At 32.9% G+C, this 13,001-nt stretch overlaps 2 protein-coding genes across 2 annotated transcripts; one reads left to right on the top strand and one right to left on the bottom strand.

Annotated features, from left to right (window-relative positions):
• Positions 1 to 3,726: 3,726 nt before the first annotated feature.
• Positions 3,727 to 5,610, top strand: LOC104817798 (CASP-like protein 2C1). The gene is made up of 3 exons (XM_010547122.2): positions 3,727 to 3,925; positions 4,051 to 4,183; positions 5,172 to 5,610. Exons 1-3 carry the CDS (start codon positions 3,756 to 3,758, stop codon positions 5,433 to 5,435), a joined length of 567 nt encoding a protein of 188 aa, XP_010545424.1. The 5' UTR covers positions 3,727 to 3,755; the 3' UTR covers positions 5,436 to 5,610.
• Positions 5,611 to 8,503: 2,893 nt separating this feature from the next.
• LOC104817797 (zinc finger protein 2-like) lies at positions 8,504 to 9,838 on the bottom strand. Its single transcript, XM_010547121.1, has one exon. The coding sequence runs from the start codon at positions 9,363 to 9,365 to the stop codon at positions 8,934 to 8,936; it is 432 nt and encodes a 143-aa protein (XP_010545423.1). The 5' UTR covers positions 9,366 to 9,838; the 3' UTR covers positions 8,504 to 8,933.
• Positions 9,839 to 13,001: the final 3,163 nt, after the last annotated feature.

The raw sequence follows: 13,001 nt of genomic DNA, 5'->3' as shown, positions 1-13,001 counted from the left end.
AAAGAGTTAACGTCAACGGAGGAAGGGCGAGCGCATAAGTCAACGAGAAGAGTGAAGAGGGCATTCACTTGCTTGGAGCCTTGGATGGCTTTAAAGACTTTAGCCTTGAGATCGATTCGTGAATCCGACAAATCTCGTCGACAAGAAGTTCTTCATGTCGTGTTTCTGATTTGCAACTTGTGTTTTGGAGGGAATCCATTTCTCAATTGACCGTTAATTATATGGGATTAAGGTGAAACAAATTGGGATTTGGCTCTCATTATTTGTTGTCACCAATCCATTTCCACATGCCAAATGTATTTATTTATGACTTAAACTTTTTCGAATGAAATAATACCACGCCTTAAAAACATATCGCGGAAAATCCCCAACTCTGTTGGTTTGAGAGTCCCTTCCTGTAAACGAGGTCGTGGGTTCAACACCCAGAGTATGGAGATTCCCCTCCTACCACCTTCGGATGTTTCACATCCCACATGTGTGTTGTAGGGTCGTACGCGTGGGTTGTGATTAGTCTGGACCTTTGAGTTTGAGATCACCCGATTATCAAAAAAAAAAAAACATATCGCTCACCCCGATGCATACCATGGGCAGACTCATGTAGAAATGAATGAGGCCCATTCATTTAATTAAAAAAAAATATTTTTTTATAAAATTTTAAATTAAATTGTTATTTTCCACAGAGTAAAATTAAATTTGTATAAAAATAATGGATTCCATGTCCCTACGTATTCATTCCTTGAGCAAAAAGTTGTCCAAAGGAAATGATCTAGTCTATGGTCATTCTTATTTCAATATATTTAACCCTAAAACTCTTCAGCTTAAATCAATTAGAACAATTTAAATATCACGTGATATTAAAAATTATATTAAAATAATAATATTTGATCTGACATTAATGAAGGAATTTAATACATTGCGAATTTTTTCATATTCATTCTGACTCCATGCAGACTTTAAAGGCATGGGATTTGTCTTTTAGTAAAATCAATTCCGAATCTTAAAATAAATATTCCAAAATTCTACCATTTTCGGGAAAATAATCAAACCAATCAATTATTCAGATAATAAAACGTATCGATAGAGACTCCTTATTTCTTGATCTCTCGTGTATGTGTGTATGTGCATTTGTCAGGATTCAAAATCATTAATATACATCACGTGAGTATAGTGGGCCCTTAAACGGCCCAATAACTCGCACTTGATACAGAGAAATGGATACAGAAAAATAGATTCTTAAAAGCCCATTACGATGCTTTTAATGTAATACCAAAAAAAAATTAGGAAAATTAATGGTATAATCCTAATTCATAGTAAGAATCGTTTTGGACTTTTTTTTTTCCATAATACATTATTTTTTAGAAAATTATGAAACCTATAAATCAACGGGAAACGTTGAAATTCTCCCTAAAAACTCGTATTAAAACAAGAGGAATATATTTTAAAATAGATTATGCACACTTAAAATGAATTGGAGATGTATATAACCGAATCATGAAATTGACTGAAAAAATCTTTGAGCATTTAATCCAAATAACGGTTATTTAGATATATGAAACAAAAACCAAACAATATGCATACTATTATTATTATTATTATAATTATTAACATTATTATAATAATAATAATTATTATTATTATTATTGTTATTATTGTTATTATTATTATTCAAAAAGTAAACCATATGGGCATCGTGGAAATTGTTTTTTTTCCCTTAATTAAATGTATGAGCTGTGGTACGGACAAAAGTTTAATTTGCAGTAACATGATTTCTAACTTTTTTAATAAACAATGACATAATTTCTCAATAAAAAAACTGTAATAAATAATAGTGAAATGAATCAATAATCAAATGGTAAGTGTCTTTGTCTTAAAGAAGATGAAAGAGAAGGACTAAAGTTAGAAGATTTAATGGATTTTGTTGGTTGGTCCAACTAACCAATAGGGCCGAAACATTAAAGAGGAAAATTCACATTATTGTTTTAGGGGCAAATAAAAGAAGACAGTCCAAGCTGTAACGCGACGGTGTCTCGAGTCTTCGTGCACTTACGTAGGTAACAAAAGGATTAATTCGACAATGATGTTTCACCGCAAGTTGTTGCCCTCTCTATCAATGTTGGCCACTATTAATTTTCGCCATTTTTTTTCAATTTAATTGCCACTTTTGTGAACGTGTATATATATATATAATCATAATTATAAAATATGGTCAATGCGTAGTTAAAAATATATAATCGATTCACCGGTCCACTTTGAGACAACAGCATATTCGGACTATGGAGTAGTTGCTACAAAATCACAAAGATAGAGAAGGGAGGTAGTTTCATTTAGTATATTTATTTACATACTTGATACTCCCACGCATATTAATTTGGGCAGAATATACACTTTGCTTGATTTGGTTACACTTTGCTTGATGACCAAATAACACTGTAACGGAACCAAGTTCGATATAAAATCGAATGGTTATAATTTTTTAATAACCGAAAATCGAAACTTAACCCGAATTGAACCGAATAAAAATAAAAACAAAAATCGATATTTTATTTTAAAAATGAGTATTTTTGTCAAAATTGAACCGAACAAAATTCAATATAAAATCGAATAGTTATAATTTTCTAAAATCGAAACAACCGAAACCGAATATAACTGAACTGTATATGAACCGAATCCCGAGTAAGCCACTCCTACATTTCACCATAAATTTTTTTCATTAACCCTTAAAAATCTATGAACTCAGATATTTTTTAGAAGTTTTTTTAGAAAATGAGTAAGAATTAGGAGCCTTGTTCATCTATGAAACTCATCATCCCTACCATATTAATCATATACAAATTTTAGATTTTCGTAAAACCTATATAATATATATAAAAAAAAATTAATGGCAGGCATCCAAAATTTTGCACTTGTGGAATATACATGCATGCAGATGCCACCGGAGTGGGTCCATTACATGCGTAGAATCAAATTTCATGTAAACCAAGTGTGATGAAAATGCGATTTCAATGTTCAATAAATGCAAACCTAACAGTTTCGCTAATCATGTAAAGCTATCTGTGGATGCCCACTAGGGGTGTCAAAACGAGCCCGGCTCGTGAGCTGGCTCGTGGCTCGCCAGAAAACGAGCGATCTGAGCCGTAATTTTTTCAGGTCGTTAAAAAACGAGTCTAACGAGCCAGAGTTCATTGAACACGTGTTCAATGAGTCTGGCTCGGCGAGCTGGCGAGCTGCTCAACGAGCTGGTATTTTTTTAAAAATAAATTAAATTTATATAAAAAAACTCTAATATAATTTTATATTAATTTTTTTCATATTATTTATATGATATTATAAATATACTAATTATTATGATGGTGATAATTGAAAATATTAAATGATATAGGTGTTTTAATAAATTTTTATGTATTTATTTAAATTTATAATTATATTTAAAATAAATATAAATAAAAAATATTATATATCCTTGGCTCAACGAGCCGGCTCGTTCAGATCGGAAAATTGGCGAGCGATCTGAGCCGAGGTTTTTCTGGCTCGTTAGAAAACGAGCCTAACGAGCTGAGCCCAAAACGATCCGAGCCAAATGAGCCGAGCCCAAAATGATCCGAGCTGGCTCGTTTGACACCCCTAATGCCCACCAACCAAAACGGGCTCTCTGTAATAAGTGCTATTAATTTTATTTTTCATTTTTCATTTTTTTTAATTTTAAATATAATAAAAAAAAGAGAAATATAAAAGAGAGGAGAGAGGATGAATGGGGGATGGGGATGAAGATGAGGATGAGGCATCTGACAACGGCAGAAGCTGCGGTGAGGCTAAGCGTGGCGTTGATATTACTCCTCACCGCTTGTCTGATCGGCTTCGATTCTCAGACAAGAATCATCGCTTACTACCACAAGAAAGTCACTTTCAGGGTCTTGAAATCTCTCGAGTCAGTGATCGATCGATCCTCTCCATTATGATTTTTTATTTTATTTTTCGGTCTGCCCTCGTATAATACAAAGTTCTTAAAAGGGACGTATATATTTGATGATTCCATTCGTTTTGCGTGTATAGAATCGGGATGTACATAGATGCTGCGGCTGCCGCATATAATCTGCTTCAGTTGGGGTATCTATGGTTTAGGGTTAAACAGCAAAAGGACTCGAAGTCGGTCTACGTCCCTTGGCTCTGCTATATTTTGGATCAGGTATACACACATTTACATATATATATACACACACATACATACATTATATATATACACACACATACATACAGCAAACTCGGAAAAATATTTCCCCGGGAGCAATATATGTATACATAATAAAAATATATTGTCACAAAAATATTTATGTTTTGTAATTGATTCTACGATTTTTAAATTTTTTAAAATTTATACATAATAATTTCATTTATAATCGTATAGAACACAAATCATACCATCACTTCAAAAATTATACTTTATCTTATCTTTTTAATTAGGATTATACTTTTTTTTTCTATTAACATGATTCGAAAGAAAATCATCTAAATCAATTTGTTTAGATATTAGAGGCTAACATGAGAATTTAGTAGGTTGAAATGTTATAGCGATTTTGTAATATCAAAGCAAAAAAAAAAAATAGAAAAATTTATCATTTGATTTATCTACTAAATTAAACACGTAAATAAATAAATATATATAATAATTAATAAATTTATATGTATGATAAATATATAGAAACAAATTAACAATAAAAATAATAAAAATTGTTTAAAACAAAAATTATAACGTTTACATATATTTAATTTTGTTGTTATTATTTTTTTATATTTGATTATGATTAAATTGATGATAATGTTTTTTAGTATGATTAAATTGGTTATAGTTTTAGATGTAAGAACATAAAAAGCAAAAAATATGACGATGAATGTTAAAAACATAGAAAAATGTGATATTTTTTTATTGATTTTCTAATATAATTAAAAAAAGTGGGGGCATTTATAAAAATGAAGTGGAGCTTATTATATAATTTGTTTTTTAGTGGGTAACCCCACTTCATATGAAGTGGGTCCATCCATGCATACACAAGATGGAATAAGGGAGATGATTAAATTGGCACAACAAGAGAATTAGATGCATACATACACACATACACACAACTAGTTAGTTTCATTATGACACACGAGTGAGTAGAGTTTTGCCCTGATCGCAGACAGCGGCGTACGCGGTGTACGCGGGGACATGCGCGGCGGCGGAGAACTCGCTGCTGGTGGTGAGAGGGTCGAAGGAGTTGCAGTGGATGGAATGGTGTAGCAAGTACACGAGGTTCTGCTTCCAGGTCGGAGGGGCCGTCGTCTGCAGCTTCCTGGCCGCCGCCCTCATGACCCTTCTCTCCGCTCTCTCCGCCTTCCGCCTCTTCCGCCTCTACTCCCCCTCCCGCTTCCTCCTCCTCAAATCCACCATCTCCTCCTCTTAACTTCATCTCTCTCTTTTTAATTTATATGTATTTCCCACTTCAAACTGTAACCAACAAAATAAAAGCAATTTATGTATTGGTCGGCTTTGTGTGATACAGTTCTTGTGTCAAAACCTCCGGAAAGGAACCCCATTACCAACAAACTTGGATGTTTGTATTTACATTTTTCGTGGTATTTTTGTGTGTATACATTCGGTACATTGTACCGAATATTCGTATAATTATATATATACATATAATTTTAGATCCGAAACACGATATTTTTCGGATGGGTTCGAATGGAACTTGGGGGGTGACCCTTTGCAAAGCCCAACCATATATGAGAACATTAAAGTCTTACTTTAAGCCCAATTATAAATTGGGCTTTACAAATATATTTTGTTAAGGCCACTGCAATATGTTTTCGTCCACCAAGCAAACCTTAAAAAAATGCTAAGATGGTGTTAGTAGTGGCTAGAGATGTCAGTCCGGTTAAGCGTATTGATCCGACCAAATTTTAAATTTATTTGATTTTTTATATGAGTTAATTCATTTAACCTAGTATACTCATTATATATTTAATTGAAATATTATATATATATATATATATATCTATTTACATATATATACACGTATATATTCAATATCGTTCTTTAATTGAACCGAAATTATAAAAAAAAATCTAAAAAATATCAAAAATGAACCGCATCAAATATAATATTTTATATATACGAATACTGAAATGTAAATTCCTATAAAGGTTCGACTGGTTGTACCGCAGCGATTGCGGTTGCGGGTGGCAGCGTTTTCAAAACGTTTGATAGCGATTATAAATGATTAGTACTGACTGGTTGAGAAGTTGCTGTTGGTAGCGATTGCGGGTGGGTGCAGTTAGAAGTGAATGGTTCATTACGGTTGCGGTTGCGTTTTGATATAAATTGTCAAAAAAAATATTATTTAAAAATAATTTTTTATAATAGTTTTAATTAAATTTTTCGTATCATTTGATAAAAATTATTTACTAAATTTATAATAATTAAATAATAAATTTAAAATATAAATATTATCAATTTAATTTATTTTCAAGTAAAAAAATAATTTTATTATAAAAATTATTAAAAATAATCATTATTAAACCTAAAAATTATACTATTGTATTTTTTTAATTAAAATATAATACTAAAAAATAATATCAAATCATAACACTAAACAAAATCATCACCAATATATATATTAATATTTTATATAATTTCTAATAAAAATATTTTAGTTTTTTTGTCAAAACGCTGGAAACCGCTACCAAAACGCAAGTTGGAAGCTGCGATTAGAAAACACAAGTTTGGTTGCGGTTGCGGTTCAACCGGTCAGTTTTTCAATCGTCCGCAACCACCGAAAATCGCAACCGCTCCGTTTGCGGGTGGCGGCGGTGTAACCAGTCGGCCCCATGCATATTATATATAGATAAATGAGTTAAGTGGATTTAAACGGTTTTAGTGGGTGAATCAAATTTTGTATAAAAACCAAATAGTTATAATGTTTATAACATAAAAAATTGAATACGAATCATAAAAAATAATTCAAAAAACGATTATTTAAAAATGGTTATTTGTATCAAAACCAAAAAAATAGAACCAAACCGAATTTATTATAAAACCTAAATAAATTTCATTTTTCTAAAACTAAAATAAACCGAAATTATACAGACCTTAAATGGTCCGAATAATGTAAGTAGGAACTGACTCTTGAACCTCGGAGGGAAAGGAATCACCACCCTTTGACTCGAAGCGCAATTTCAAGACGCAACTTGTTTATTTACACATATAATAAGAAGCCCACTTGAGGTGCAATTTTAAAACGCAACATCTTATATATATATATATATATATATATATATGAATGATTTGTTATATCGTTTATAGTTTGATTAAGATAATGTTTGAAAAAAAAACCCTATGATTATTAAAGTAACCTGCTTGATATGACTTTAGATCAATCCTTCGATAATAATGTTGTGAAAATGGAGTTTGAAACTTGAAGACGTCATGGTTTCTAATGCAGAACTCGATTACTGTTCGGGCCCCACTTCTGTCAGTTTATTGAGTCTACAACTTTATTACCCATCTTAAATAACAGGACAAATGAAAACATCATTTAATAACTTCACAACCCTATTCCATTTCACTGTTCTCTTATAATTTTGTTATATATATCGACAGATTAATCACCATATTTAATACAATTTTATTAAATGAAATTGCTGTAGCTTGGCAAGCTGATTACGCCGAAATCCACCACGATAGGTCGATTATACTATTTGTAATTAATTTATTTTCGTAACAGAAATTTGATGTGAACAGTAATCGTATGTATTCCTATACATCGCATCAACGTCATATAGTTCGCAAGTCTAATCCTATTAACGTCGAATGTTCAATCATATATATATATATATAATACGAGCATATTAATTACGTAAGACTCTTTTTCTTCTCAACTTCTTTTTGGGTATTGAGGTAGGGAAACATTATCCCGAGGAAGTGATCTCTATGACTTGCTCGAATCAGACACAGACTTACTGAATTCAAAGTCACTTTCGTGCATTCTTCATCTTACAACACGTGATATATATATATATATGTGCCGGATATTTGGGTTTCCAATACAAAATACGTTCAGTTACAAAAAAAAATACCAAGCGAATTGGAATTTGCGAGAAAACATCCATCATAATATGGTCGCAGCTAACAAAAAAACGTGAATTAGTAAACATATATAAATCTAGGTAAAAGTCGGGGAAAATGCTTTTTTAATTGATTCAACCTTTATGAATTAATTAAGAGATGCATGTATATATAGATTTAGTAATTGCATTGCATACATGTGTATATATATACACATATATATCACTGACGGTTTCTTTTGTATGATTGGATAGATGTGTATATAGAAATCGGTAACGTACATATAGTTTCCCATAACCTGTCTGCTTGTCGGGCAATATGGAAATATGATCGTAAATATATGTATAAGAAAGACATTCATTCATTTTTCATCTACTAATAGATATACAGTCAGTCTCTTTAATAATTAATTACGTCTGTAATCAAATCCAAAAATCCACACACCTCCTTAATTTTAGCAACATCAACATAATTGCGTCTGATTCTCCATGCAAAACAAAAATAAAAAATAAAACTCGGGAATATTCGAAAACACAGAAAGAAATGCTATCATTAGAAAGCGAATATGTTGTGCGAATCTTGTAAATACGAGGATCTTTATGGTTCTCGGATATTGCCTAGGAAAAATCGTTATCATTAGATGGAAATCTCTTACGTACGACCGATGTACATAGAGAGGAACTAAGGGTTTTTATGGATTCAACTTGGGCATACTTCACTTGATAAGATTCGACCGTCTTTTTGCCCTAAGCAATGTCTACCCAGTGAACAGTAAAGAGCGAATCAAAGTAAATTATTGAGCATTTTCAAAGACTCAAATGATGTAATAAGGTTTAGTTCAAAGCCTGAGGGACAAGTCCAGATGGGTCAACTCTTGATCCTGATGAGCACTACTCTCAGGCCCCCGACGAGCGACGTCAGCCGAGGGGTGGCTTGGACCGCGTGAGACGTACCGGTCATAGCCACGGCCGTGGAGCTCGAACCGGCCGGAGAAGTAGGCGTCGCCGTCTATGACGTGTCCTGAACCACCGGACGAGGTCGACCTGATGAGCTCTCGGCTCTTCTTGGCGAGTGTTCGCTCGAGCTTGTGGGCGTTTTGGTGGCCACCGAGAGCTTGGGAGCTGTAGAACTTTCTCTGGCAGTAGTTGCAGGAGAAGACTCTTTGCTCCGATGCAGCCGTCGGAGAAGACGAAGAAGTTTCGAGAACGAGCTCTAGGTTTAGCTGGTTAGGTGGGTTCAGACCTAGAGACGTGTTTGGCTGATAGGCCATAGCTCTTGCGTTTGTGTGATAGAGAGAGAGAGAGAGAGAGAGAGATTGTACAGTGCAAGAAGGAGAAACACTGTTGGTGCAACTTAGAATGCGATCATGTGTTTACGAGAGAGAGAGAGGGAGAGGGAGAGGGAGAGAGGATGTGGGAAGTGGGTTTGGAGGGTTTGAGGATGAGGGCACTATATGTAGGGTGCAACTGTGTCTGAGTGCATAGGTTTGCTCAACTGTTAAGCTGCGTACTCAGACTATACAGTATGGTTATTGGATATGGAGAGAGAGAGACATGGAGCTGGAAGAATCAGTGGCGAATCCGAGTGTTGTCGCCTCCATTAATGGCACCATTCGAACCCCTTGTCGGTCCATCTAGGATTAGTTCCCTCTGTGAATTTTAAATTACCCAAGCAACAAAGAACTGAAAATAATATACACAAACATATGTATATGTCTAACGTTATCGTCTCAGTGTTAAACTCCCCAAGAATGATGTCCCGTGTCGCAGTTGTAATGAGTCGACACGGAATTTACCGATACTATAAGCATGGCAACCTATACAGCTATTTATCTTGAATTATATATTCATTATGCATACGTATACATATATATATATATATGTATTAAATCTTTGTTATTTTCTGCTGTCACAAACATCAATTGCATAATGAAAATCTAATTATCGTTGCCACGTTCACGTATGTTAGGTTCATATAAATATAATAGGGTCGTAGTTAAATGCGAGATGAGATCGGGAATCGTCATATATCACATTTCCAGTATTGGCAATGAACGCCAAGACTGATAACTCATTGTTGACTCCGCTTAAACATATAAGCCGATGTTAACCCTCGGCCCCATCACAGCCGTACGATCTCCATCCGACGTCCCAGAATGCCTCCGTACAGGATAAGATGTGGACTCCCCCACAGTGAAACCCACTTAGATTGATTACGTTTAATTTTTTTCCCTTCCTTGAAGACTTTTGTCGTTAAGGAGAGATTACGTTTTGTACTAATCTCGTGTTTGTCTCGCTTTTCTCTTCGTAATGTCGTCATTCTCTGTCCAATCTTTGCTTTTTGGAGTTAACATAATTCATCAATTATTTATTGGACACGACTATTCAACTCCATCCTATAAGAACTTATATATTCAGTATGCAATTGCTTAGTCAATATGTCATGTTTTGATTAAATAAAAGGGTATCCCTAACAAGTTTAATTGACGGCAAATATTTTTTTTGGAACAACATTTTTAACGAATATAACAGTGACCATGATGAGTATAAAATATAAATTGGGAAGAAGTTATAATAAAGTCTATAACAAAAAAAAAAATAGTGTTCCACAGTCAAGTCCAAAAAGTGGGTGAAATCCATATTCAATTTTGTAAAGACGATATGAAAGAAAACGATCAATGAAACTAGAAATTTTTTTTTTTTTGTTAATAGGTGGAACCTTTCACAACCCTTTAGGCAGGAGGAAAATCCTCTAATTTCACGCAACAGTCGGCAAACTACGCGGACAAAACTGACCGATTCAAAGAAAAGCTTATGCTCTAAGGTTTCGAACTCACCATCCGGAGGAAACGCAAGTTGTTATTAACCATTGGGATGGGGACTTCCCCCGAAACTAGAAATGTTACACGGAAGTATAAAATTTTTGGTAGAACTTATTTAAAGTCTGAAACGATATAATTGGAGACTTGTGTTCGAAACGTACAAGATGAGGAGACCAGAATAGATTAACCTTGGACTGTGTTTTGTCGACCCCAAATCCGTTGTCCGACGATGGGACGACATAAGTACTTCATGCGAACAATGCACATACATACATACATACATACATACATACATGCATGCATGGTCTGATAATGTGATTCGTGTGTATCCCAAGTGGATTTCCAACTTTAATATTTAATTAACACAGAAGAGCACATGGAGCAATGCATGGAATTCAATTATAACAGTGCGAAAATTAACAATATATATATATATATATATATATTGATTTAATTTAAACTAAAACATCCGTTGCTAATTTTGATTTTGGAAAAAAAAGGGGGGGGATGAGGGGAAAAGGGTTACAGATCTGGGTCGCAGTGCAATTAAATTAAATAATATAAAAAAAGAATGATTAGAAAAAGATTAGACCATGATTGTGGGATCATAATCTCGACAGTCGGCTAAGTTTGCGTGAGCATTTGTCTCTTAATCGCAGACAAAACACGATTTGCATCCCATGATATGTTCTGCTGGTGTTAACGACTGTAATTAGTCCCCAAACGGCTTTGTGATTTAGAGATTCCAAATCCAATTAACACATTAATTCTCCCTCGCGGTTATTATTATAATCAGTCAAATCCTTAGTCTTTGTACTCCGTAACAAATATTTGGTCCGCCTAATTATTGGTATATCCAATGAAGAAACTTGACGGGAATGGTAGTGGACATGTTCTTGCTTTGTCGGTTTTCTAATAGATTATCTTAGTTAGTTTATTTGAATGTGACTACGAACCCGTTATATATATATCATATATTATGAACAGTATATTTGGAAAGCATTAATTAATTACCCAAATAAAATTGCCAAAGGAATTCTAAAAATTTAATTACGAGCGAAAATCTCCACTCTCCTGTTTCTTATTAACTAATTGTTTGCATGCGTATTAAAAAGACATTTAAAGATATTCCAATTCATGAGTATGTAATATAATATATTTAAATAAGGTTCGGAAAAGTGCAATATAAGAACAGAATATTGTTTATGATCACGATCCTGTATAAAGAGAACAAACTTTACACTGTGATTTTATTTTAGAAAATAGTATAAAAAAAATTAAATTTAGTGGTTATGAATAGATAAACTCTCGAGTAAAAAAAAAAGGAAAAAGAACGGAGTATTTTTCAAATAGAAAACAGTGAAAATAAATATTTTTTTTTTGAAAATAAATATTCATAAATCTCAAATGATTATGTAGGTCCACAATCAGTTGCGTTTCATCTAAAAATGAATCGATCTAGTCGAAGAAAGAACTATGGGGATAGAGCAACCGAGCAAAAGAGATCATTCGTATTTATTATGGCAAAAATCTCATATAAATATTTAAATTATAAAACCTTCATATAAATACATACGTTTTAAAAAAAATAAACTTTTGAAAAAATTTCACACACACTTAAAATCCGTTAATAGTATTGATTACTTTTATTTAGAAAATACCTAAACTTTAGATTTATATGAGAAAATTTTAAAAATCTAAATATATATGTAGAATTTTTGAAAAAATCAAATATTTATATTGAAATTGTATAGTTTATATATTTATCTGAACTTTTTAATAAAATTTAAATATTTATATACGAATTTTCCATAAAATAAAAATTGATAGTCAATATGTCTTACGGGTTTTTGCTTTGGAACATATCCAAACTACATACTTGAAAGTCCACGCTTCTCTTCCTGCCTCTACTATGTACATACACCACTTGTGTTAAGCTTATCCTCCACATTAAAGCGTTTATTTTCTTTAGTGATTTCGTCATATATATATATACATACACATATATCTATACATAATATACTGCACGTATGTTCGAATAAGCATTATATATATATATATATATATATATCTATATATATATAT

This window comes from Tarenaya hassleriana, unplaced genomic scaffold, assembly GCF_000463585.1.
Source record: "Tarenaya hassleriana unplaced genomic scaffold, ASM46358v1 Cleome28, whole genome shotgun sequence".
Taxonomy (NCBI): Eukaryota; Viridiplantae; Streptophyta; class Magnoliopsida; order Brassicales; family Cleomaceae; genus Tarenaya; species Tarenaya hassleriana.
The sequence above is the reverse complement of the archived record's forward strand: the minus strand, read 5'-3'. Positions and strand labels throughout refer to the sequence as shown.